The sequence below is a fragment of the Macaca fascicularis genome, chromosome 6 (assembly GCF_037993035.2).
Source record: "Macaca fascicularis isolate 582-1 chromosome 6, T2T-MFA8v1.1".
Classification (NCBI taxonomy): domain Eukaryota; kingdom Metazoa; phylum Chordata; class Mammalia; order Primates; family Cercopithecidae; genus Macaca; species Macaca fascicularis.
This window is the reverse complement of record NC_088380.1, coordinates 83,685,658-83,712,232: the sequence shown is the minus strand read 5'-3', so window position 1 is coordinate 83,712,232 and position 26,575 is coordinate 83,685,658. Positions and strand designations below refer to the sequence as shown.

Genomic DNA, 26,575 nt, shown 5'->3' with positions numbered 1-26,575 from the left:
GTACTCAATGAATGTCTGTCAAGCCTACCTTAATTAAATTCTTGGAGAAATATTCTTAGTTTGCTTTCAGACCATTCTGCTTAAAGATCAATGATCAAATATTAATCAACTTTAAAACTGAGAAAATGTAAAAGCAAATTAAATGTGTATACATATATTATTAATTATATGTGTTTTAACATCTATTCACCTTTACAGCACTTATAGCTGTGTCAAGCGTTGAAACCTCATGGTCTTTGTGGGTGCCAAACACCTTGTCAGTGGCAGAAATTGGACATTTGCAGGTGTAACAGTATGTGTCAATCTGGGACTTTTTCAGCTCTTTTTGTGCCTTTTCAGTTACTAACTCAGATGATAATTGGTTTTCTTCTTTCCACTCGCTGCCCAACTCTTTCTGTTCAGCAGATGTACTTTGCTCTGTCTCACTCACAAATTCATTTTCACTGATGTGCTCAAAGGATTCCTTTCCTTGAGATAAGACATCTTCAGGTCTGGATTCTGAAGACAGTTCTTCTGATAAAATGTCTTGAGGAAGCACTTCATAATGCAAGGATTCTGCAAATTCATACTCATCCTGAACAGGGCTATTACGGAGCCTCTCTTCACTTGGCTCAGGTGGGACCAGGATTTTAGGTTCTTCTAGTGGTGTTTCTTGAACATGAGTTGCACCAGATGCAAATTCTTCCTCCGGGAAGGACACTTGTACTGGGACATTCAGATTGACATCTGGACTTGCATTTTCGACTTCATTACCCTGACTGCCTGCTTCATCTGCATGCTCCAGAACATGATGGGTGTCTTCAAATGGAACTGCATAACTTATTTTTTGGGTAGCCACTCTGATGTCCTCTCTGATGGGAGCTTTCTTCTGCATTGCTATATCACCAAGAGTCTCCACATGGCCTACTGATTCTCCTTCCCCATAAACACCTTTCTGTTCTTCCAGACTCTTCTCCCTGCAAATAGTTCCAAACTTTCCCCAAATTTCCCCTTCTGCAGCTATCGGTTGGTATGAATCATCCCTACCAACTCGTTTTTCTTCCAGACCTTGGCCCTGGTCCTTTTGAGTTAGAGATGTGTCATGGAGAATGTCATCTTTGAGTATGTACTTCTCAAAATATATTCCTGTTCCATCATCAGTGTCAGAATTTCTGCTGGGAAATGATGCCTCAGAATTCACACTGTCACCTTCAGAAGCTGTCTCCTCTTCCTTATTTTTCTCTCCAACTGCTTCTTCATACAGATCCTTATATAAAAATGCAAGTGCAGGTGGCTCCTCCAGAAGTTCTGGATTAATGGCTTTAATAGTGGTAGGAAATATCTGGGTTCGTGACAAAACTCCTTCCTCTGCTTCAAATAAAGGCATCCCAAGTGACTTTGAGTCCACATCTCTCTTTACGTCCTTTGAAACATTTCTGTCAGCTGATTTTTGGATACCCAAAGACTTTTGGGTCTCCGGATGAGATAATATATCGTGGTCCTTTTCCGGTCCATAAAAACTTTCATCTAATTTCACCAAGTCATATTCATGTTCTAGTGCACTTTCCACTGAACTTCCTGGGAAAGAGGTCGCTTCTTCCGTAACTTCCTCTGAGAGTTTGTCTTCAACATTTAATTTCTGTGGAGCTTTCTGTTTCTCTGGGTCTGGGGAGATGTTATAATCAATCAAAGTATATTTTTCAAAATAATCCTCTTCACTGGGAATTGTGGACTGAATAAAAGATAAATCAGTTTCTGAATCTGTGGATGTCTTTTCTTCTGTATGACGAGTTTCCTTTTGTTTACTTTCTTTCAATGATGTAACTTTTTCATCAGAATCTTCTAACCTGCTCTTTAATGTTTTGTGACAAGCAACTGTTTCACTATCATCACGGAGTGGTACGGTTTTAAATGAGGCTTTCTCTTCCAAATATTCTAACTTATCTTGCATTTGTTCACTTTCTTCCTGATCGATTGAAGAAATAAAGGCAGGAGCATGAATATTCAATATCTCACAGCCTTCAGAAATGATACTAAAGGCAGTCTTCTGATCTTCTGAAAGTCCAGCTGGCTTACTAGTCACTGTAAAGTCTTCATCTTTTGCATATGTGTCTTCAGGCTCTTTGGACATTTCTTTATTAGAAACCATTTTATCAGCATTGCTTGCTGATGCACTATATATAAATTGAGCATAGTTGCTTTTTGCTGAAGACAGTGGTTCCTTTACATGGGTATCTTCCACAGCCTCCAAGTGGTGCTTTGAAACAAGAACAGATTGTTTAGGCACATCGAATGTGTCATCTTTAGATGTCTGAATAGTATGAACTGTATGCCTTTCTGGAGTCAATTCTGATTGTGGCATTTCTTGTTTCTTCATTGCATTAATTTCTGGAGAAGCTCCTGAAACTAGAGTTTGTGGTTTTACAGATGACAGCAAATATGGTGGTGTTTCTGAGCTCTTAGTTTCATCAAAAGGATAAGCTAAAGTTCTTTCGGATTCTTTAGTTGGAAATCCTTGTTTCATACTTTCTTTTGTGATATCTACTGAACCACCTTTCAATAGCTCTGACTCTCTGAACTGTTCTTTTTCTTCACTGTGATCTGGCATATCTCTGCTTGACTTTTCTAATACTAGATTTCCTTCCTGAGATAAAGAGTGGTTCTCTATTTCATCACGACAAGGAAGAGCCACCGGCAGGAAAGTCTTGGTTTTCTCCACCAAAACTTTACTTTCTTCTAAAGGATGTGGTTGGGTTGCTACTGCCTTTGCTTCTCTGATTTCTGGGTGAGCGTCTGAGAGCACGGCATCTGATTTTTCAGTAACTGATGTAGCTTTAACTAATGAAAATGATTGAGTTTCACCCAAAGAATGACCTAAAGAGATATTTGATTCTTTAATCATAGACTCGGCTACATTCACAGAATAAGGCTGATGTTCCTGCTTCTTCTTTTCTTCCGAAAGCACATATACCTGATTTTCTTTTTCTTCACCTTTCTCCTTTTCAGAACCAACAATGATTTTGGGTCTTTCACTGTAGTCTTCATTTTGATAGAAGTGCTGTGGCATAGCATTGGCTTTTGATTCTTCCAGTTCAGTAGATCTAGATCCATGTGTAATTTGTGTCTTCCCTATTTCATTACTATCTCTAAGCTCTAATGGGGCCACGGAGTCTTGTTTTTCTGCCAGCACCTTCTTTTCTGCCAAGGTATATGATCTGTTTTCCAAATTATCTTTCGTCTCAGTTGGACTAACAGACCTGAGTTTTGTTTCTTCTTCAGAAATTTTCAAGGAAGTAGGATTTTGCATTTCTTTCTTTAGTCTGTCTTCACTGAGATCAACTAAACTGCCTTTTGATTCTTCTACTGGCAAAATAATTGACTCTGATTTCTCTGATTCCTTTGTGATATTTTTACTTGCAAAGTTGGAGGAAGCCGATTTTGGCTGTTGTGGCACCTTATCTACTACATCAAATGAAAGGAGTGATTTTTCTTTTTGATCACTTCTTGGCTCTTCCTTAAAAATAGAAATATTCCATTTAGATGGAGGAGCAATTGCTGGCTTCTGGACTCTTTTACTATCAGTAACATGAAGAGGAACAATAGTTTTGGCTTCTTCCATAATCAGTTTCTCACCGATTAGTGAATAAGGTTGAATTTCAAGATGTTTCTCACCATCAGCAGAAGTAACTACTGAGTTTATGTTCACTTCCTCTGAATTGTCTGAGATTTCTTTTTTTCCATAATCTTCCCTAGACACCTCAGAAATGGATTTTGGCTGTTGTAAATCTTCTACATTTGACAAAATTATGGATTTTTCTTTAACGTTTTGACCTTCACCAGATTTTACTAAAGTACCTCGGGATTCGTCAGCAGTTTTGAGTTTTACCTCTGATAATGAATGATCAGCTTGTTTCTCAGCTACATTAAAATTGGTGGGAATTGTACCTTCAGGTTCTATCACAGTCACTGCTTTTTCTACAGATGGGCTTGGCAGTGTTTCTAAGTCTTCTTGTTCAGCAACTTTCCTATCTGGAGTGCTTGATCCAAAAAACAAGCTGGACATCCATGATTTGAAAGATGAAATTCCTTTCTTTCCCTTTTCCTGAGGAAGGTCTGGCTTAGCCACTTTTGGCTGTGTAGGTGGCTTTTCTGTCACCTCAGGTGACTCTGGGGATTGAGGTTCTTTTGAGTGGAGTGAGGAGATGGGTTTTCTTTGTGTGGGTATTTTCACTTCAGGTGCTGGTTTCTTTTCCTCATCAGCATCATCAATAACCTTCAACTGAACCATTTTTGATTCTTCCAGTGGCTTCTCTCCAGAAAAAGGAGGTGTGCTCCTGTGTGCTTCTTTTTCATTGCCCAGTGCCGGTTCCACACCTTCTGCCAGGAAATGGGTTGTTTTGACAGAAGAGGGGATTGTTTCTGACTTCACCTGTTCCACTGATAGGCCAGACACTGGTTTCTGGAGGAATCTTTCAGGAGGTAGTTTAATTTTTTCCTGGCTATCTTCTTTGGAAGGCCAGGAAAACTCTGTGTTTGCTTTCTCCAATAGCAAACTTTCACTCTCCATCAAAGAATGACTCTCCTTCTCCTCTGCTATATTTCTCTCTACATTTCCAGCGAGGACAAAAGACTTTGGTTCTTCAGCCAGCTTTAGTTCTTCAGAAGAGTAACTTTTACATGATAAGGTCTCTACATTACCACTGGAAGTATCAAGAGCAGATACTGCTTCTTGTGATGACAAATGAGATTCTTCAGCAGAATGAGGCAAGACCTGCTTTCTCACTTCATATATATGGTCCATACTGGACACAGCAGCCTTGAGCTGCTCTGGCCTCAGCTCATTGCTGCCAGAGGAATCCAGCTGCACAGATCCTGCTATTCTCTCTTCGTGTTGACTAGCCACATTTTCTGGCTTTCCCAACATCCAGTTTTCATCCTTTGGAGAAATAAAGAATTCTTCCATTTTTGTTTCTTTGACATCTGCAGGCTTGGTTGTCATAAATGATTTTGATTGTTCCAAAGGCAAATTCTCTTTCATAAATGAAAACTGCTTAATATCCAGATCTTGTTTATCTGCAAAAGAGGTGCTTACATCAGGCAATTTAATAGTTTGATCTGAATGAAGTGCTTTTTCTGTCTTTTGTTCCACAAGGTCAGAAAGAGCAATCTTTGATGGTTCTGTTACACTCTGGAGTAGCTGAGATGAATCTGGGTGGCCTGTTTCTTCACTTAGCTTAGCTACAATATCTCCCATGACTTGTGCCTTCAAATTTCCAGTTGGTGGTAATGGGCCTATTTCTTGATTTCCTCCCTTTTTAAAGTCGGCTGAATGGCTAACCTCCTCTGATAATCCTTTTAAAGAAAAAGTAAATGGCTGAAATTCTTCTGGGTTGTCTCCTTCAGCTACAGAAGCAGGTGGTTCTTTCAACTCTAGGCTGACGATCTTGGGAGAGAAAGGTTTAATTTCTTCATTCTGAGATTCCTCCCTAAGCAATGATGAAAGCTCTGAAGTTGTAGGCATTGTAGCAGATGCATAAAGTTCTCTATTTTCTTCTTTTCCTTCTCTGCTCCTAAGCTCAGCTGGGCCTTTTTCTAAAACAGAATCCCCTGTTTCAGTTACGGGAGACTTTGCTTGTTTTGTACCGATGGATCCACTTTGTCTACCTAAACCACTAGCAAATTCTGACCCAGCATTTGGTAATTCCAACAGTTGGTGTGGCTTGTTTTTCTTCTCAGGTTCCAAAGACAGCTCTGCCAAAGCAATGTCTTGTTTTTCTGATGGGAAGTCTCCCTGGTCTGTAGAAGATACTTCCACTGCCTGTTTGTTCTTATCATCACTGAGGAGCAGTAATGTTGGAGCTAAACCTGATGCTGAATTTTCCAACTCAGGAGATGAACTTGCTATTTCCTCATCTTTGCCTTTTGGAATTATATGTTTGGATGCAGGTGACACATTTTGTGATGAAGGAAGTTCAGTTTCTTCCTTCTTTATCTCACCCCATAGGCTGAGTGAAAGCTCATGTTCAGGCCCTAACACCTCTGAGGTAGACACCAAGCTCTTTTTCTCTGATGAAACCAAATGCTCAGAGTCGCGAACTGTAGAACATGAAAGACCTTGTTTATCTTCTACCCTTGCTTCCTCAGATTCGTCTGAATATTGAGAAGATGATGTTTTGATTACTGGCAACCCAGCTTTAACTTCTTTGGCTTCAACTTCTGACAAAACAGAATGCTCTGCTATAGAGGAGACACTTGGAGGTGAATCAAATTTAATTTCCTTCTCTGCTTCTGACCAAGCTAAATGTTTGGATGAAGTTTCATTGGGAGAAGCACCTTTAATTGCCACCTTGTCTTCTTCTGCAAGAACTGAATGCTCATCTGTAGATGTTACCAGTGGTGGCAAACCACTTCCTAATTCACCCTTTCCTACTTTTGTTAAGACTGGATGACGTACAGGAGTGACAAGAGATGAATCTGTTGAGATTTCTTCTTTTACTACTTTGGTTAAGTTTGAATCAAGCTTAGTTACAGATGCTGTGGTTGTTGAGGAACTGGGTTCCATTTCTTTTTTAATTTCTTCTGACAAAGCTGAAAATGCTAGTGCATGTGGACCATGTTCAACTTGCTTTTCCACTCCTGAGGAAGCTGAATGAAGCACTGTAGGTGTAGTTGTTATTTTAGAATCATGTTTCATCTCCATTTTTGCTGCTGATAAAACCTCAGGTCCAGATAAAGATGTTTCCTTTAGAGGTGAACACGGTTTTATTACTTCAGGCTCTTTCTCAGACAACTTTCTCTGTTCTAGTTCAGAAGTCACATTTAGAACTAATTTGGGCTTGACACCCTTCTTTGGCTCATCTACCACATCAGGCAAAACTGAATATTTCATCTCAAACCCTGGAATATTTGGAGGCTGAGTCTCCATTTTTTGATCCTGTGATACATGTGCTGTAGCTTCTTGAGAATCAGGCACAATTTCTTCCTTTCCGACTTTTGACAAAGCCATCTGTTCATCTGCAGCTTTTAGAGTGAGTGCTGCTGTGGGTTCCTGTTCTTTCTTGATTGCAGGGACTGAATCAGGTAAAACCGAATGTGGAGATGCAGGTTTGGTTTCTTCCTTTACTATAGATGATTGTGCAAGTAAAGAAGCAGGTATTGCAGTTACTGATGAACTTGCCTCCCTTTCTCCCTTCTTCACTTCACTGGTTAAATGTGGAGGAATCAAGTCTTCAGACTCAGGCTCTAAATATGCTTGAGTTTTCTGCTTCTGTGCCAAAATTAGATATTCAGATACAGATGTTGAGGTTGTTGGAATATCTGGCTTAATTTCTGCTTTCTCTGATTTATCTGTTGAAGGCGGCAGACTCAAGTCTTCAAGTGGAGATATCAAAGGGAAAGTTTCAGATTTTTGCTTCTGTGATGAACTGAACTGCTCAGATACAGGTGTAGCAGCTGTAGATCCAATGTCTTCCTCATCTACTTCTGAAAAGCAGGAATACCCTGAAGCAGACACTGCAGTTAATAGTGAATCAGGCTCAAGTTCATTTTTCTCTGTTTCTGAGATTCTGAATGGAGGGATTGAAACTTGTGACGCTGAGTCTGGAGAGAACAGTTCCGCTTCTTCAGTGTCTTCATCTGACAAAATAGTGTGCTCAGATGGCGATGTTAAACATATTGGAGAATCGCACTCAAATTCTCTTTTCTCTGCTTCCTGGGTTGCATACGGTGGAAATGAGAATTCTGACGCAAATGCAGAATCTGGAGAAAAAGGTCCAATGTCTTCTTGATCTTCCTCTGATAAATTCGTGGGTGAGGATGCACCTTTTAGATTTAGAGATCTGTGGACAATTTCTTCCTCCTGTGCCTCCGGTGTTGCATATGGTGGTACTGAAAATTCAGAAGCAGACGTGGAAGAGGGTGTGTACCGCTCCAACTCGACTGTCTCTTCATCTGATAGAACCACATATTCAGATGGGGTGGCTGAAAGTGGTGGGGCCTGGCATTCAGAAGTCATCTCGGTTGTGTGTGGTGGGAAAGAGTGTTCAGATGCAATGACCGAATCTGGGGAAGATGGTCCAATGTCCTCCTTCCCTTCTACTGACAGAACTGTGTATTCAGATGCAATGACCGAATCTGGGGAAGCTGGTCCAATGTCCTCCTTCCCTTCTACTGACAGAACCGTGTGCTCAGAAATACCTTTCAGTTTGAATTGGGATGCCTCATCAATTATTTTCTTTTGAGGTTCCTGTGTTGCATTGAGTGGGGCTGCATATTTGGAGATCAACTTTGAATCTGGTGTGAAACATTCACTTCCTAGGTCCTCTCCTTCTGATGGGACCACGTGTTCTGATGTGGCAGTAGAAGGTAGTGGTGACTGGCATTCAGAAGTCTTCTCAGTTGTGGATGGTGAGAGAGAGGGCTCAGCCGCAGAGGTCACAGCTGGAGTAAACGATCCAGTGTCTTCCTTCTCTTCTGATGGAATCATGTGCTCAGAAACACCTTTCGATATTAACGGGGACTTATGGTCAATTACTTTCTTCAGTGACTCTTTTGTTGCCTGTGATGGAACTGAATATTCAGAAGCAGATGTGGAGTCTGGTGTATAACGCCCACTTTCTGAGGCCTCATCTCCTGATAGGACCATGTGTTCTGGTGTAACTGTTGAAAACAGCGGAGACTGACTCTCCAAAGTCATCTCAGTTGTGGATGGTGAGAGCGAGCGCTCAGACGCAGAGGCTGCAGCTGGGGAATAAGCCTCAAATTCCTCATTCTCTTCTTCTGACAAAACTGCATGTTCGGCTATAGCTTCTACATTGGATGGAGAAACTGGCTCACTTTCTCGCTTCTCTAGTTCATGGTTCAAATCCTGTGGTACTGAATACTCTGATACGAAAGCAGAATCAGTAGAAACAGATGCAATTTCCTCTCTTTCTTCCTCAGACAAAGCAGCATTTTCAGGAGTTGATGTTGCCAATAATGGTAGAATAAGCGCCTCTTCTTTGTGCTCCACTTCAGGGGACATATGTGGTGGGAAGGGCTTCTCGGAAACTAATGGGCTTTCTGGGTAATCAAGTTCTATGATCTCTTCTTCTACTAAATTAGAATCTTCAGGTTTAGGGGTAGCAGCTACAGGTAGGGAAGTGTCTATTTCTTCTTTCTCTGGTTCTTCTAACATTAGAGGTTCAGAAAGAGAAATGGATGGCTCAAGCACGTTTTCTTCCTTCTCTCCTTTGACACTGGGATGGGTAGGGGTCAGTTTTGCAGAGACTGGTTCTGCCCTTTCTAGTGAAGTCAGGTCTGGCTGTTCTTGATCTGGGTCCAAACCATCCTGGGTAGATGCTGCCAGATCTGGTAACGCTGCCTCCAGAGAAATGGAATGGTGAGCAGAACACACGTCTTCCTTCTTTACCTCATTAGTAAATGATGGTGAGACTGAAGAGTCATTCTCTGAAGCTGCAGTTCCTGGTGAAGCAAGCTCACATTCTTCCTTTGCTGTTCTCAGGAACACAGTTGCAGGTGTGCCGGGTGTCACAGACGGAGGCTCCACTTCATGTGGTTTTGCTTCATCTTCTGGCTGTTGTGGCACTGACTGTGAATGCCTGAGCTGTATTCCTTGTTCTGCTCTGTCACTACTTGAATAAGAGGGAACTGTGTGCTCCAATGCAAATGTGGCATTTAGGGGAGAATCAGCACAAATTTTCTTTTGATCTTCGTGACTGAACATTGAGGTTAGGGATTCTGATCCTTTGGAGATTGAGCCTCTCCAGGGTGGAGCAACCTCTTTCACTTTATCCTCTATGCTTTGGGCTACTAATTTGCTTGTTTTGGACACTGTATTAGAATCACTATTGTCCAAATCTGGCTCTAGACTAATGGATGCATCTTTCCCTTTCCTATAATGTATTTCTTTAATTACATAACCCTTTGGTAATGTTCCATAAAATTGTAGAGGAATTAATTCTTCTTTAACTGAATTAAACATCTTAATTTTATATTGTACTGTTCCTATGTAGACTGGTCTTAACACTAATGGCTTGTGTTCTTTGTATATTGCCCCAGTGATCGGAGGTGTATTTGAAGGGGTCTTCTTTTTTCTTGCTTTATCATAAACACCAGTATATGACTTCTCTTTCTCCGTGGTTAGTATCTGGCTTGCTGAAGTTAAAGGACTGCCTTTTTTGTTTGTTGGAACATCTTGGGATTCAAATGAATTTCTTTTTTTGTTGCCTTTCCGGCGTAATGATGGTGAACCATGCTTTGACTTATGAGTCCTTTTCCGAACCTTTTTCACTTCATCCACAATAAAGGAAACATTTCCAGGAGGAGAATTCACAGTTGACCCTTCCCGACTACACACACCAGAAGTCTGACTTTCTTCTGAAGCCCAAGGAGTAGATCTACTTGAATTGGTTTCCCAGGTTATCCCACTATCTTCCCTTTGGACTGTCACCATGGAAAATGAGGGGTCAGATATGATACACTCCTGCTTGATCTTTCCCTCTTCATCCTGGTCTGATAACCTGCAGCAAATAATAATATTAATTATATATTATTATAATAAAATAATATCAATTAATTAATAGAATAAGTAAATATATTTTTACCAGGTAAAGGATTAATGTGAAATTAAAATATAGACATCAATATTGCCATCCATGTCAAAAAGAGGGATGTATATCAAATAAAGTTTAAAAACCAAAGTCAGGATACCCAATACAATGACACATCCCAGACTGGAATGACTCACTATTCCACAAACTCAAAAAAGCTAAAGTTAAACATACCACCTTCTCTCATCAGGATTGCCTTCCTGATCTCCTCGGGACGCAGCAGTCACTCAAGCCCACTCTAGTCACTGGGATCTTCATAATAACTCTTGTATCTGTGCTCTCTCCATTACCACGATCACCAACTTACCCAGATTTTCACCACTTCCCTCCTAGTCACTGCCATTAACTTCCTAACTGGTCAGCTGGTATCACAGGTACCTCATTCCCCCTCACTCTCAACCCATTGTGCCCCATCCTCCCAGACTGGCTTTACTAAACAGCTCAGTATGCCACCCCCTGCTTTAAATTCTCAGCAAATTCTTCATACCCACAGAAAAAAAAAAAAAATAAAAGATGTTCAAAATCCTTAGCTCTCTGATCCCTATCTGATATTCTTTCCAAGTATCTACCTGCACCCTATCCCTACAGGTAAATTCCTGTTTTGACAATAATTCACTGTTCGGCAAACAGATCTTGGGAACTCTGAGTCATGATAAAGAGAAAACAGGTCATTGAATAGAGAGAGGTCACAAAAAATATCAGCCTACTGTGCTTCACTTTCCTCATCTATAAAACAGGGATAATAATAGAACCTATCTCGTGAGCTTGTTGTGAAGATTAAATTAGTTAATTCACGCAAAATGCTTAGGGAACATTCCTGGCATGTAGTTAGTGCTCACTCAATAAATGTTATCTGTAGTCAGGCCTTCCTGATGACAGATGATGAAAGGGGCCTGGGCATGGTCATTTTCAGCTGCTACAGGATACAGGAGTGTGGAAAGGCTGTGTCTGTGAACTGGTCTCACATCCCTTCAGAGACGGCTGGCTTTGGCCGCCCCTTCATTTGCTATTGGGCCCCCATCTTAGACTCTGCAGTGCTCTTCTCTGAAATTCTCTTCTACCTCTTCCTCACCTGTACTTACACCGTTCCTCCATTTAGAATGCAGAGCCCCGACCATACTCCACTTCTGCAACTGTAAATTCTACCTACTCCTCAAGGCTGGGTTTAAATTCCTCTGCTGTTATCATTCCTGACCAATGCAGAAGCCACGTTTTACTTTATAAACATATTTCCTCCTACGAGTATGCGAGATGAATCCCAACTACTGACTGGCTTACATCCGTCTACAACAATAAAAACAAAAAACCCTCTGTTAAAACCACTAAACGTTAAGTGTTAAACTAAGGCAATTGAAAAAAAAATCTACAGTAAGATTTATGTCCCTTAGTAAACTGTTTTTATCATCAGTCTCTGCATATATCAGAGGTTCTTAACTCTGAAACATAAAATAACCTGTGGAAAGTCTTTTAAAAATACTAATACTGCCCCATACCCTTCTCCACAGAGATTCTGATTTAATTGTACAAGGGTCTGGTCTGCACATTGCTATGTTTTTAGATTTTAAAAGCTGCCAGGTGACTACAATATGTATTCAGAATCACTGGCCTGGTCAGGCACAGTGGCTCACACCTGTAATCCCAGCACGTTGGGAGGCCGAGACAGGCAGATCACCTGAGGTCAGGAGTTTGAGACCAGCCTGGCTAACATTGTAAAACCCCATCTCTACTAAAAATACAAAAATTAGCTGGGTGTGATGGTGGGCACCTGTAATTCCAGCTACTTGGGAGGCTGAGGCAGGAGAATCGCTTGAACCCAGGAGGCGGAGGTTGCAGTGAGCCGAGATCATGCCACTGCACTCCAGCCTGGGTGACAAGAGTGAAACTCTGTCTCAAAAAAGAAAAAAAAAAAAAATCACTGGCCTAAACAATCCTAGCTCTGACACTTAAATAGCACATATCTTTCTTTCTTACTGTAAACCCTTCCTGGTTTGTTAGGTTGGGTGGGGACCAGGACCATAAGTCCTTGCAGGTGCACTCAACTTCCCTTATTAAGCTTCAGAGTTTCCCCAGCAGTCTACTGTAAAGGGGTTATGGCTGTCCTGAGATCCTGGTCTCCTTAGTTCTCAGCACTGCCTGGGGCAGCCAGACCCCTTGAGCCACTAGCCTGGAACAGCAAGCAGCCAGATCCATTCATCCTAGTGTGCTATAAATTATATCATTTTCTATACATGCCATGAGTGAAGGGTCAGGAAGAAGTATTCTCTCCATTTCGCCACAACTCTGCTCTCACTCATTTGCTTGGGTATTAAACTGCTGAACTTAATTAGGAATTAATACTCTATCTTGGTCCTGAACGGAATCTTATTTTAAATTGTTTTTTTCAGGCTCCTTTACATACCTAATTAAAGCTATTCCACAAAATTTTCAACTCATCCTACATCTTCTCTCTTCCATGTCACTTAGAAATAGGATGAAATTAAAAATTAAGGTTATGACATGCATCTGGGAAGTCAGCATTTTGAATGCCCATGAATGTAGAAGCATTATAAAATTCAATTATAAGTTCAATTTAGAGTTAACTATTGATTGTAAATTCTATGTGCCCAACCAGAAAAGTTTTCATTACCAGCTAGAATGAATTCACAAGTGCTCAGGAGAGAACACACATGGTGGTCACAAGACAGGAGAGCCCTACTGAGGAGGATTCACTCACTCAATTGTTGCTTATTCATTTTCATTCATTCATGTATTTCTTTACTTAATAAAATTTCATTGAGTTCAAATACTAGCAGTACAAATACAAAGCCACAGAACCTTCTTCTAAGAAATTCAAAATCTAATATGGAGAGACAACTAAACATTCTTTTTTAAATTCTAGTTTTTCAAATTTATTTATTATTTTATTTTATGAGACAGAGTCTTGCTCTGTCACCTAGGCTGGAGTGCAGGGGCGCAGTCTTGGCTCATTGCAACCTCTGCCTCCTGGGTTCAAGTGATTTCCCTATCTCAGCCTTGGAAGTAGCTGGGATTACAGGTGCGTGTCATAACGCCCGGCTAATTTTTTGTATTTTTAGTAGAGATGGGATTTCACCATGTTGGCAAGGCTGATCTCGAACTTCCGGCCTCAAGTGATCTGCCCACCTCAGCCTTCCAAAGTGCTGAGATTACAGGCATGAGCCACTGCACCCTGCGTCCATTTTTATTTTAGATTCAGGGGGACTATGTGCAGGTTTGTTACATGGGAATATTGTGTGATGCTGAGTTTGGGGCTTCTATTAATCCCATCACCCAAATAGTGAACATAGTACCCAATGTGTTTTTTAGATCTTATCCCTCACTCCTCCCCACTTTTATAGTCCCCAGTGTCTACTGTGTCCATCTTTATGTCCATGTGTACCCAAGATTTAGCTCCCAATTATAAGTGAGAACATGTGATATTTAGTTTTCTGTTTCTGCGTTCATTTGCTTAGGATGATGGTCTCCAGCTGCCTTCATGTTGCTGCAAAGGACATGATTTCATTCTTATTTATGGCTGCATAGTATTCCATGGAGTATATGTATCATATTTTCTTTATCCAACCCACTGTTGATGGGCACCTAGGTTGATTCCATGTCTTTGCTATTGTGAATAGTGCTGCGATGAACATGAGTGCACATGTCTTTTTGGTAGAATGATTTATTTTCCTTTGGGTCTATACCCAGCAATGGAATTACTGAGTAGAATGTTAAGAACATTTTAATACAGTGTGGTAAGTACTATTACAGAAGATAGGCAAGATACAATTAGAACATAAAGAAGGGAAAACTTCAGAGGAAAAATACTTGAGTTGGTTTGTAGAAGAAGAAATAGGAGTTTGCTAACTGAACAAAGATAAGAGACGGTGTAAGGATGGGGAGGTCATTCCAAGAAAAGGTTATAGGATATACAAAATGTAGCATGAATAAATAGTCTGGTTCACTGAGAGACCCAAAGTTGAATGACAGAGCCAACGGAACTAGAGAATGACTGTACAGTATTAGCATGTGTAAAGCCATGGCAGTATTACACTCAGTCTAAAGAAACAATGTATTAACAGAAGAGAAATGGTCACCATACCATTCAGTGTTCCCATCTATGTACATATCAGCTTTTCATAGTTAAAAGATATTGGCTATGAAAATAATCTCATCAGCTGGGTGCAGTGGCTCATGCCTGTAATCCCAGCACTTTGGGAGGCCAAGGCAGGCGGATCACCTGAGGTAGGGAATTCAAGACCAGCCTGACCAACATGGAGAAACCCCATCTCTACTAAAAATACAAAATTAGCCAGGCGTGGTGGTGCATGCCTGTAATCCCAGCTACTAAGGAGGCTGAGGCAGGAGAATCACTTGAACCTGGGAGGCAGAGGTTGTGGTGAGCCGAGATTGCACCAATGCACTCCAGCTGGGGCAACAAGAGCGAAACTCCACCTAAAAAAAAAAAAAGAAAATCATCTCATCCGTTCCCCTCCGACTGCATTCTCACCAAGCAACCTTCTGATTATCAGTTAGCATCCCACATAGATTTATCTATACAAGTGTAGTGAGACAAATAATGACTTGGAAAGCTCACTTCCTCCACACTTTCAGCATTGGGCAAGGAGAAGGTTCAGCTGATCTGAGTTAGATCAAGCAAACAGACTGATACCAGAGATGTCAAAGGCTCCCGTTTCATTTGGAGAATAACCCTCATCTGACGAAGGAAGTTTCCTTCTGTTCCTATTCGCTCAGGCAGTTTTTTAAAATGATGAACGTTAAGTTTTATTAAACAATTTTTTTGGGTGGGGGATGGAGTTTCGCTCTTCTTGCCCAGGCTGGAGTGCAATGGTGTGATCTTGGCTCACGGCAACCTCTGCCTCCCGGGTTCAAGCAGTTCTCCTGCGTCAGCCTCCCAAGTAGCTGGGATTACAGGCGTGCACCACCACACCCGGCTAATTTTGTATTTCTTTAGTAGAGATGGGGTTTCACCACGTTGGTCAGGCTGGTCTCAAACTCCTGATCTCAGGTGATCCAACCACCTCGGCCTCCCAAAGTGCTGGGATTATAGGCCTGGGGCACCACACCCAGCCAATTAAACAATTTTTTATGAAACTATGGAAATGATCATATTTTCTTTTCTATCCTGTTAATGTTATAAATTACAGTGATTGATGTCCAAATAACAAACCAATCTTGAACTCCTGAACTGAACTCAACATGGCTGTGATATATTATACTTTTTATATAATGGAAGATTTTCTTGTTTGCTAATACTATGTTTAGAAATTTTGCTCCCATGTTAATGAGTGATATTACCCTGTAATCTCCTTTTCTTTCTTTCTTTTTTTTTTTTCTAATTGTTTTGTTTTTGAGACAGGGTCTTGCTCTGTCACCCAGACTGGAGTGCAGTGGCACCATCATAGCTCACTGATACCTCAAACTCCTGGGCTCAAGCAATCCTCTCTCTTCAGTATCCCAAGTTACTGGGGGAACCCGCCCCCGGTATTTCAACGTAGGTTCTTTCTATTTTCCATAGGTGTCGGCCAGTTGAGAAATAGAGACAGTACAAAGAGAGGAATTTTACAGCTGGGCTGCCAGGGGTGACATCACATATCGGTAGGACCACGATGCCTGCCTGAGTCTCAGACCAGCAAATTTTTATTAAGGGTTTCAAAAGGGGAAGGGGTGTAAGAACAGGGAGTAGGTACAAAGATCACATGCTTCAGAAGGCAAAAAGCAGAACCACTAATAAGGGTCTAACAAAGATCACAAAGCAAAGGGTAAAGTCAGAACTACTGATAAGGGTCTATGTTCAGCTGTGCACATATTGTGTGATAAACATCTTAAATAACAGAAAACAGGGTTCAAGAGCAGAGAACCAGTCTGACCACAAATTTACCAGGATGGAGTTTTTCCTCACCCTAGTAAGCCTGAGGGTACTGCAGGAGACCAGGGCGTATCTCAGTCCTTATCTCAATCACATAAGACAGACATTCCCAGAGCAGCCATTTATAGACCTCCCCCCAGGAATGCATTCCTTTCCCAGGTATTAATATTAATATTCCTTGCTAGGAAAAGAATTTAGCGATATCTCTCCTTTTTTTTTTTTTTGTTTTTGTTTTTGTTTTTTGAGACGGAGTCTCGCTCTGTCGCCCAGGCTGGAGTGCAGTGGCGCAATCTCGGCTCACTGCAAGCTCCGCCTCCTGGGTTTACGCCATTCTCCTGCCTCAGCCTCCTGAGTAGCTGGGACTACAGGCGCCCGCCACCGCGCCCGGCTAATTTTTTGTATTTTTAGTAGAGACGGGGTTTCACCGTGGTCTCGATCTCCTGACCTTGTGATCCGCCCGCCTCGGCCTCCCAAAGTGCTGGGATTACAGGCGTGAGCCACCGCGCCCAGCCTATATCTCTCCTATTGCACGACCATTTATAGGCTCTCTGCAAGAAGAAAAACATGGCTCTTTTTGCCCGACCCCACAGGCAGTCAGACCTTATGGTTGTCTTCCCTTGTTCCCTAAAAATCACCGTTATTCTGTTCTTTTTCAAGGTGCACTGATTTCATATTGCTCAAACACACGTTTTACAGTCAACTTGTATGGTTAACACAATTATCACAGTGGTCCTGAGGTGATGTACATCCTCAGCTTATGAAGACAACAGGATTAAGAGATTAAAGTAAAGACAGGCATAAGAAACTATAAAAGCATTATTTGGGAACTGATAAAAAATGTCCATGAAATCTTCACAATTTATGTTCCTCTGCCATAGCTCCAGCCAGTCCCTCCATTCAGGGTCCCTGACTTCCCGCAACACCAAGTAGCTGCAACTATAGGTGTTCCCCATCACACTTGGCTAATATTTTAATTTTTTGTAGAGACAGGAGTCTCAACATGTCACCCAGGTTGTTTTCAAACTCTTGGCCTTAAACCTTCCTCCTGCCTTGGCCTCCCAAAGTGTTAGGATTACAGGTGTGAGCCACCATGCCCAGCCTGTAATCTCCTTTTCTTTTTTTTCTTTTTTTTCTTTCTTTCTTTTTTTTTTTTTGAGATGGAGTCTCACTCTGTTGCCTAGGGTGTAGTGCAGTGGTGCAATCTTGGCTCACTGCAACTTCCGCCTCCAGGGTTCAAGTGACTCTCCTGCCTCAGCCTCCCAAATAGCTGGGATTACAGGTGGCCACCACCATGTTCAGCTAATTTTTTTACTTTTAGTAGAGACGGGGTTTCATCATGTTGGCCAGGCTGGTCTTGAACTCCTGACCTCCTGATGTGCCCACCTTGGCCTCCCAAAGTGCTGGGATTACAGGTAAGGGCCACTGCATCCAGCCTATGTAATTTCCTTTTCTATAATGTGCTTGTCAGGTTTTTGTAGCAAGATTATGATGCCTCATAGAACAAACTGAGAATTGTTCCCCCTTTATTCTCCTCTGGAAGAGTGTGTAAAATATTACGTTATTTCTCCCTTAAGTGTTTGGTAGAATTTGTTAGTGAAGTAGTCTGGACCTGGAGTCCTCTTTGTGGTAAGGTTTTTAGTTAGCAATTTAATATTTAATAGTTATATGGCTTCGGAATTTCTTTTTGTTTTGTGTTAGTTGTTATTTTGTACTTTTCTAAGAATTTATCTATTTCATCTAACTGTTTAGAAATCATTAGATTAAAGTTGTTCATAATATCCATTTAGGATCTTTTTAAATGTATGTAAGACCTAAAATTTTACTCATTGTTTTGGTCATTCTTGATATTGGTTGTGTCATCTCAATTTTTTATTTAATATTTGTACTACCTTTTTCAGATAGATTTTCTTTTTTTTGAGACAGAGTCTCACTCTGTCACCCAGGCTGGAGTGCAGTGGCACAATCTCGGCTCACTGCAACCTTCGCCTCCTGGGTCAAGCAATTCTCTCACCTCAGCCTCCCAAAGTAGCTGGGATTATAGGCACGCGCCACCATGCCAGCCAATTTTTTGTATTTTTAGTAGAGATGGGGTTTCACCATGTTGGCCAGGATGGTCTCAAACTCCTGACCCCAAGTGATCTGCCCACCGCAGTCTCCCAAAGTGCCGAGATTACAGGCATGAGCCACTGTACATGGCCAAGATAGATTCTTATGTCATTAATTTTCAAACTTTCCCTTTTTCTAACATGTGAAATCAAGACTATGTGCTTCTCTTTAAGCACAAATTTAGATGTATAACTTAAAGGTTAATATACAACACTTTAAAAATTATTAATCTCAAAATGTTTTAAAATTTCCTTTGTGATTTCTTATCTGGCCCATATATTATTTGAAAATGTATTTTGCAATTTCAAAATACATGAGGATTTCCTAGTTATCTTTTTGTTTACTTTCTAGTTTAATTCCATTGTGATCAGAGAATTTATTTTGTATGAAGTTATACTTCAAAATTTGTTGAAACTTTCTTTATGGCTATATGGCCATTTTAAGAAAAATGTTTTTGGGTTCATGAAAAGAACATATGTTCTGCAGTTTTTCAACAGTGTTTTATATATGGTAACCAAGTGAGGCTTATTTATTGTGCTATTCAGATCTTTTTTAGCCTTAGTAATATTTTTTGTCTGCCTGTTCTAACACTGAGAAATGTGTTAACATTTTCTAACACAATTGTGGATTTGTCTCTCCTTATGGTTCTATAAATATTTGACTTGTACATTTTGAATCTATGTTAATAGGTAAGAATAGATTTAGAACAGTTATATCTTTCTGAAAATTTTAACTTTTAATAATAATGAAATGTCCCTTTTATCTGTAAATAAAGACTTTTTTCTAGAGTCTAGTCTGATCCTATTAAAGCTTTGCTTCGATATTAATAACATTATACCAGCTATCTTTTCATTAGTGTTTGCATGATATATCTTTTTGCATTTTTACTTGGAACCTTCCTATATCTTTATATTTTAGATATGTTGCTTATAAGCAGCACATAGTTTTTTAAAAATCCATTCTGACCATTTAAATAGAGCTCTCTGATTTTAAATGGAGCATTTAGTCCATTTAAATGTAATATAATTGCCAATATGTTTGGAGTTAAATTTGCCATCTTATTATTTATTTTCTATTTGTCCTACCCATTCTATATTTCTTTTTCTCTCCCATCTTGCCTTATTTTGTTTTTTCATTTTTTAAAAATAGAGATGGGGGTCTGAATATGTTGCCTAGGCTGGTCTCAAACTCCCAGACTCTAGCAATTGTCTCACCTTAGCTTCACAAATTGAGCCACCACACTCAGCCTTGCCTTATTTTGGATTGAACTTTTTTTATTATTCCATTTCCTTTTCTATTAGCTTGTTAGATATATTCTATTTGACTATTATTTTAGTGATTACCCTGGAAATTACAACATACATCTTTGACTCATTAATGTCTAATATAAATTGATATTTTTTACCTATTCCCAGACAACACAAAGACCATGAATCCTTTAATTTCAACTTACATGTGCTTATGTATTTTCAATCTCAATGTTAAGCCACGTGAGATATAATTATTTTTATTGTCAATATTTATTTAGATTTACTTAGATACAGAACCTTTTTATTGTGCTTCATTCCTTCCTGTATCTCTAAGATTCCATCTGGAACCATTTTCCTCCTCCCTTTAGTATTTCCTCTGGTGTGAATCTTCTGGGGACAAGTTCTTCCTACTTTTTTCATTAAAAGTCTTTTTACACTTTCATTGTTGGAGAATATTTTTTTCGGGATATAAAATTCTAGATTGGGCCAGGCATGGTGGCTCACACCTGTAATCTCAGCACTTTGGGAGGCCGAGGTGGGCAGATCACTTGAGGTTGGTAGTTCAAGACCAGCCTGATCAACATGGAGAAACCCTGCCTCTAGTAAAAATACAAAATTAGCTGGGCATGGTGATGCATGCCTGCAATCCCAGCTACTTGGGAGGCTGAGGCAGGAGAATCATTTGAACAAGGGAGGGGGAGGTTGCAGTGCATTAAGATTGTGCCATTGCACTCCAGCCTGGGCAACAAAAGCAAAACTCCATCTCAAAAAAAAAAAAAAAAAAATCTAGATTGGCAGTTATTTTTCTCTTAGCACTTAAAAAATATCATTCCATTGTCTTCTGTCTTCCATTGTTTGTATTGATAAGTTGGCTGTCAGTGTAACTGTCGCCTTTTTGAAGATGATTTGGACTTTTTCCCCCCACCACCTCCCACAGCTGTTTTTGGGATTTGGTTGCTGTCTTCAGTTTTCAGAAGTTACTATCATATTCTTAGACATCTTATCCTGCTTGGAGTTTGCATGGCTTCTGGAATCTGTAGATTAATGTCTTTCATCATTTTCAAGAACTCCTCAGCCATACTCTGTTCAAATATTGCTTCTGCCTCATTGCCTCTCTTTTCATCTGAGATCCCAGTTTTTCACAAATTGAAACATTTCACTGTATCCTTTGTGTGCTTCATTTGGATGTTTCTTCCAATTTATCAATCAGCATACCAATTCTGTATTCAACTGTGTCTAAACTGCTTACTAAACATAATCAAATGTGTTATTTTTTATTATTGTATTTTTCAGTTTTCAAATTTCCAGTCTTTTCATTGTTTTCAGTTCTCTGACAAAGTTCAATTTTGTCTTTTATTTCCGTATTCCCCATCCCTATAAATAAGTTAAGCATTACATAAGCATCATTCTTCTACAGAAGCCCTTCCCTTCCCATAGTAGTCCAGTTATGCCCTGAGCAAGCATTACTCTGTGAGATGAGAGTTTATAGGATTGTGTGTGCTCTACTACTTCTCCATTTCTGAATTTTCCCTGATAAACTCTAATTTATATTTTCATTGTGTGTTCATGTCCCTTTGCATGGCAAGAAGGAAATAAGATAATTTATGAATGGTGCTTTAATACATTTGCTGGTGATCTTCTTATCTCCAATTGTTAAATGGACATATTTTTCTAAATTTGTTTTTTGTGAGTTGTATTAGTATAAACCAGTTCTCATAAAATGGATTTCATTAACTGTGCTAAAAAATATAACATCAGATATTTCAAAATGAAGGATCAGGGTCTGGAATATGATGACCATGCCAAAAATTCCTGTTTCCTATTTAGGCGGTGATCAACCTTCCTAGGTACACCTATTTCATCTTAGCTCAGAAACAAGTAATTTATTGAAAATTAAGTTATTAGAATCATGAGTGGAAAGAGCCTTGTGGTTTTATAATATTTCTCATTTTATAAATGAAAAAACATGAGGGAGGTAACACATATGTACGAATTGAATTTTTAAAGAGGGAAATGGGTAGCCATCATATAGGAGCTACAAAAGAATAGTTTCCCACATTTCTTCATCAATATCTTTGTTTTGAATTGATTCTCTCATTCTTTCCTTAAAAAATACCCTACACTTCTGAAGAAGTGAAATGGGTTCTCTATTTTTATCTGAAGGTTATGTTTGTATGACATGTGTCACTTAACAACAGGGATACATTCTGACAAATGCATCATTAGGCAGTTTCATCACTGTGTGAACATCATAGAGTGTACTTACACAAACCTAGATGGTAGAGTCTATTACAGAGAGATGATATGGTATAGCCTATTGCTCCTGGGCTACAAACCTATACAGCATGTTACTGTACTGAATACTGTAAGAAGTTGTAATGCAATGGTGAGTATTTGTACAGCTAAACATAGAAAAACTAAGTAAAATATGGCATTATAATCTTATGGGACCACTGTTGTATACAGTCTGTCATTAACCAAAATGTCATTATGCAGCATGATTATATTATTATACTTTGTTTCTACTGAGCTCAAGATTTGTATTCTAGGAACTTGTAGTTCCTTCCTCTGATCAGCAGTTAAAGTAACATTAAAGTTCTTTATAGGAATATAATTATGAAAAATACCTTTAGATTTGCATGATGCTTTCTTCTACTCTCAAGCAATCACAGTGCACTAACAGGAAGTGTATAAAACAAAAGAATGTAATGGCTAGGATATCTTTCTCATGAAGTCTTTTAAAATGTATTAAATATCAATTGTTATTACAATGGGGAAGTCACATATGATCCTGCTTGTATTACAAGCTTTGAAAGATATATTTAAAGCCATAAAACACCAAGCAAGCTTGTGATCTTTTAATACAAACTTTTAGTGTTTTATGTGAGTCTTTAAAAAAATGGAATTCTTAAAAGTAATCATTAACTCTATAATTAATATTTCACCAAGAATTAATTTAATATTAATGTCTTTAGCTGAAAAAATATATGCATTGCTGAATAAAAGTTCAGCAAACTATAACCTAAAATAGCTTAGGTGAAAAGGAACTTTTATGCCATTAGGGAGTTGAAAAAAAATTTCATGAAGACATGAATGAATAAATTGTTATACAGCATAATTATGCCATAATAGAAAGTGTTCATTTTGTAGATATACTAAAGACCATTCAACATCATTGTGAATGGAAAGAATAAGGATCTTCTTATCACAACGACCAGGTATTTTAGAAGCCTGGAACTTACGGCCCTCTACTATTTGAAACCTGGTTATCTTCCCATTCACTAATAACCCAGCCAAACATAGGCTTCACCCGTCATGCCTTTGCTGATATCTTTCTCTTCACTTAGAATGAATCATCTTTGCATATTTTATCTCTTATTTTTTTAGAGACTAGATCATATATCAACTTATCCATGTATCCATTACTGATGCTGCAAGCCAAAAGTAATTTTCTACCTCTGAACTTCTGGAATCTTAATGTAATATTCTCCTATTCATCCTACATTCAAGTTATTTTTATGTATATCTTAGCTCCTCTATAAGACTATAAACTTCCCGTAAGCAGGAATCAATGTCCTTTAGTGTTTCTTTTAGTGGCTGTCCTTATAAAGTCTTTTTAAAACATTCACCTTTGTGTTCAGAGGAACAACAGCTCTTTTACTTTTGTACTCATATTTCATCAGCTTAAGCAATATTTAATTAAATCATGTTATAGCAATAACAAGTACAACTAGTATAAAAAGGTCCTGGAACAATCACAACTGATCCTTAGTAAAAATACAACTCAAAAGAGTGAGTATGATTATTAGAGAGTAGCCTGCTAACAGGAGTGGTTTGCTTGCCTGGGGCATCATCTGTTTTAAGTCAAGATTTATTCACTCAACAAGTATGTATTGAGCTCAAATTATGTACTAGGTAGGCACTATGTTAGATGTGGTCTTTTACAGCAAGATTACCATTTGGTATAAATTTTTAAAAGGTCTTAAAAGTTCACTTCAAATTAATCAATTTGGTCTGCACTATAGATTTGTGATATAAATATAAATTAACTTTGCCTTAATCTTCTGAAATCTAGGATGTATATGGATGTTGCTACTGAAAGTAGCTCCACAGTAAAACAAACTGAGTGCTTGCCTAAGACCTCACCTGTACAACAGCATCACTAGATACAATCAATGTTCTCCCAGCTTAGTTTGAGTTGTTGTTTGTGAACATTTTCCTGTGTCATCTATACAAGAGTGTAGGAGTAAACTATTTGATGTAAAGATTCATATTTTTCAGCTCTTTAAAATTTCTCAAAATGCATGATAGTAATTTATTTGTTAGTTGAGACACTAACTTCTCATTCCAGATGTTTCTTCTCAAGTAGAAGGACATCTATTAGTACAATACTGCTGGCCTAGCTTCTCTTTATCACTCTTCCCCATTCTACTGTGGCAAAAGCTGCAATTACTTTTGGACCAACCTAAAATATTCCTTGTGCTATGAAGTATATGAAGAGAGGCTGTGGTTCTTCAGAGCCTGTGACTGGGTATATAAATCTGTCTATTTCTGAGATTCAGTAGTAGAAATCATATTGTTGTCCTATATCTAAGCCACATTCTCTGATATCAGTTGTATCAATGATGAAGTTGATATTTTCATCTCTAGCTACCATTCCTTTATCTATCTATTGCTTCAGAACTCCGACAAAGAAAAGAGAGTAATTCTACTAGTCAAATCCTAATACAAATAAATGGCCACACACACCATCTATTAGCTGGTAGGAACTAAAGGACACGACAGTAAGAACAGATATAATAGATAATCCATGTGCTTGTGAGTATCCAACATAAACTGACCTATGGACCAATTAGACCAAGAGAAATCCACCAGTTAGAACTCAGCAATGCCAAGATCCCATACAGACCTCCCTCAGAAGCACACAGCATGCGCACATCTTTATTTGCATAAGCTTTAAGAACTCCAGAACTATAGTGGTTTACACAATACTCTGTAAGCAACACAGAACAATTTTAGAAGTATGTTACCCAGTGAGTGATAAGTCATATTATATCTACTGCAAAAATGTCTATGAGTTGGAAAGAACAGGGTTGACAATTTGAACCAGATTATGCAAAAAACATAAAAGTTGGTATTCTTTTTTTTTTTTTTTTTTTTTTTGAGGCGGAGTCTCGCTCTGTCGCCCAGGCTGGAGTGCAGTGGCGCGATCTCGGCTCACTGCAAGCTCCGCCTCCCGGGTTCCCGCCATTCTCCTGCCTCAGCCTCCCGAGTAGCTGGGACTACAGGCGCCGCCACCACGCCCGGCTAATTTTTTTGTATTTTTAGTGGAGACGGGGTTTCATTGTGTTAGCCAGGATGGTCTCGATCTCCTGACCTCGTGATCCGCCTGTCTGGGCCTCCCAAAGTGCTGGGATTACAGGCTTGAGCCACTGCGCCCGGCCAAAAGTTGGTATTCTTAAAGGAAATGTCTCAGGTTACTTTAGCTTCAGGCCCTGCCAGCTCTACAGCTCTTCTATTATCATCTGCTAATAGGAGTAAGGAAACCTAGATTCTAATCCCTGCTCTGACACTCACCAGGTGTGTAGTTTCCGGAAACAGTAATAATAAGCTATAGCTCCATATCACTTAATGACTCTCCAAATACCTGCACATATATTATTGCCTTTGGCTCTTAGATTCGTTATTTGATTTAGTCAACAAATATTTAACACCTACCATGGACCATATTGTTTTAGGCAATGATCATACAGCAGCAAACAAAACCTCCATATACACATACATAATTCATTTTAATTACAAAAGTAAATAAAAACATTCTTGTTATAAAAAAATAATCTACTTAGATAGTCTCCCTTAATTACCACCATCTTTATCTCTGTCCCATTACCAGAGATAACCCAGTTAATAACACTTAAATGAGCCTTGCAAAATAAATAATAGGAATTATGTTTTTAAGTTCTAAGAAGTACCCATAATATGCAAAGCAATGGGAATATAAAGAAGAATAACACAGTTCCTACCTTCCAGGAAATTAGAGACTAGCATAGAGATATACCTGAAAATAGAGTGTTATCATATAGTGTGACACATGCTTCAACAGAATGTGCAAAAAGCATCCCATGTGAGGCTGGGCATGGCCACTCATGCCTGTAATCCCAGCACTTTGGGAGGCCAAGGCAGGAGGACTGCTTGAGCCTAGGAGTTTAAGACCAGCCCAAGCAACATAGTGAGATCCCATCTCTACAAAAAATTCTAAAAACCAGCAAGGCATGGTGGCACATGCCTATAGTCCCAGCTACTCAGGAGGCTTAGGCAGAAGGATGGCTTGAGTCCAGGAGCTCAAGGCTGCAGTGAGCCATGGTCACAGCACTGCACTCCAGCCTGGGAGACAGAGCGAGACCCCATCAAAAAAAAAAAAAAAAAAAAAAGAAAGAAAAGAAAAGAAAAAAGAAATCAGATATGGTACACAGAAAGACATTTTTAAACTTTGGGATACAGTGGGGCATGCTGTTTGAATACATGTGTGAGAGGAGGGGTCTGGAATATAATCGCAGAGTATGACAGAGTGATGTAAGGTTTTCCAAGATAAAAATGAGTTTTCCAGGAAAACCAGGATGCAGGTGGTTAGGAAGCAATTCAGGTAAAAGGAAAAACATGTGCAAAAGAAGAGGGGTGTGAAACCATACGGTGTGTCTGGTTATTCTTTGGGGCACCTCTGCAAGTCTGTAATCTTCTTGAAAGTT

General features: G+C 39.4%; 1 protein-coding gene across 3 annotated transcripts in view; it reads right to left on the bottom strand.

The window, feature by feature from the left end:
• The window catches only part of CMYA5 (cardiomyopathy associated 5), a 104,341-nt gene that overhangs the window by 53,851 nt on the left and 23,915 nt on the right, over window positions 1-26,575 (bottom strand). For all 3 annotated transcript variants that reach the window (XR_012413761.1, XM_065546405.2, XM_015451634.4), the window contains one exon: window positions 191-10,499. Coding sequence is in view for 2 of the 3 variants with exons in the window: in XM_065546405.2 (XP_065402477.1) it covers window positions 191-10,499 (10,309 nt within the window). In the remaining variant the exon portion in view is untranslated. The remainder of the gene's footprint in view (window positions 1-190; window positions 10,500-26,575) is intronic.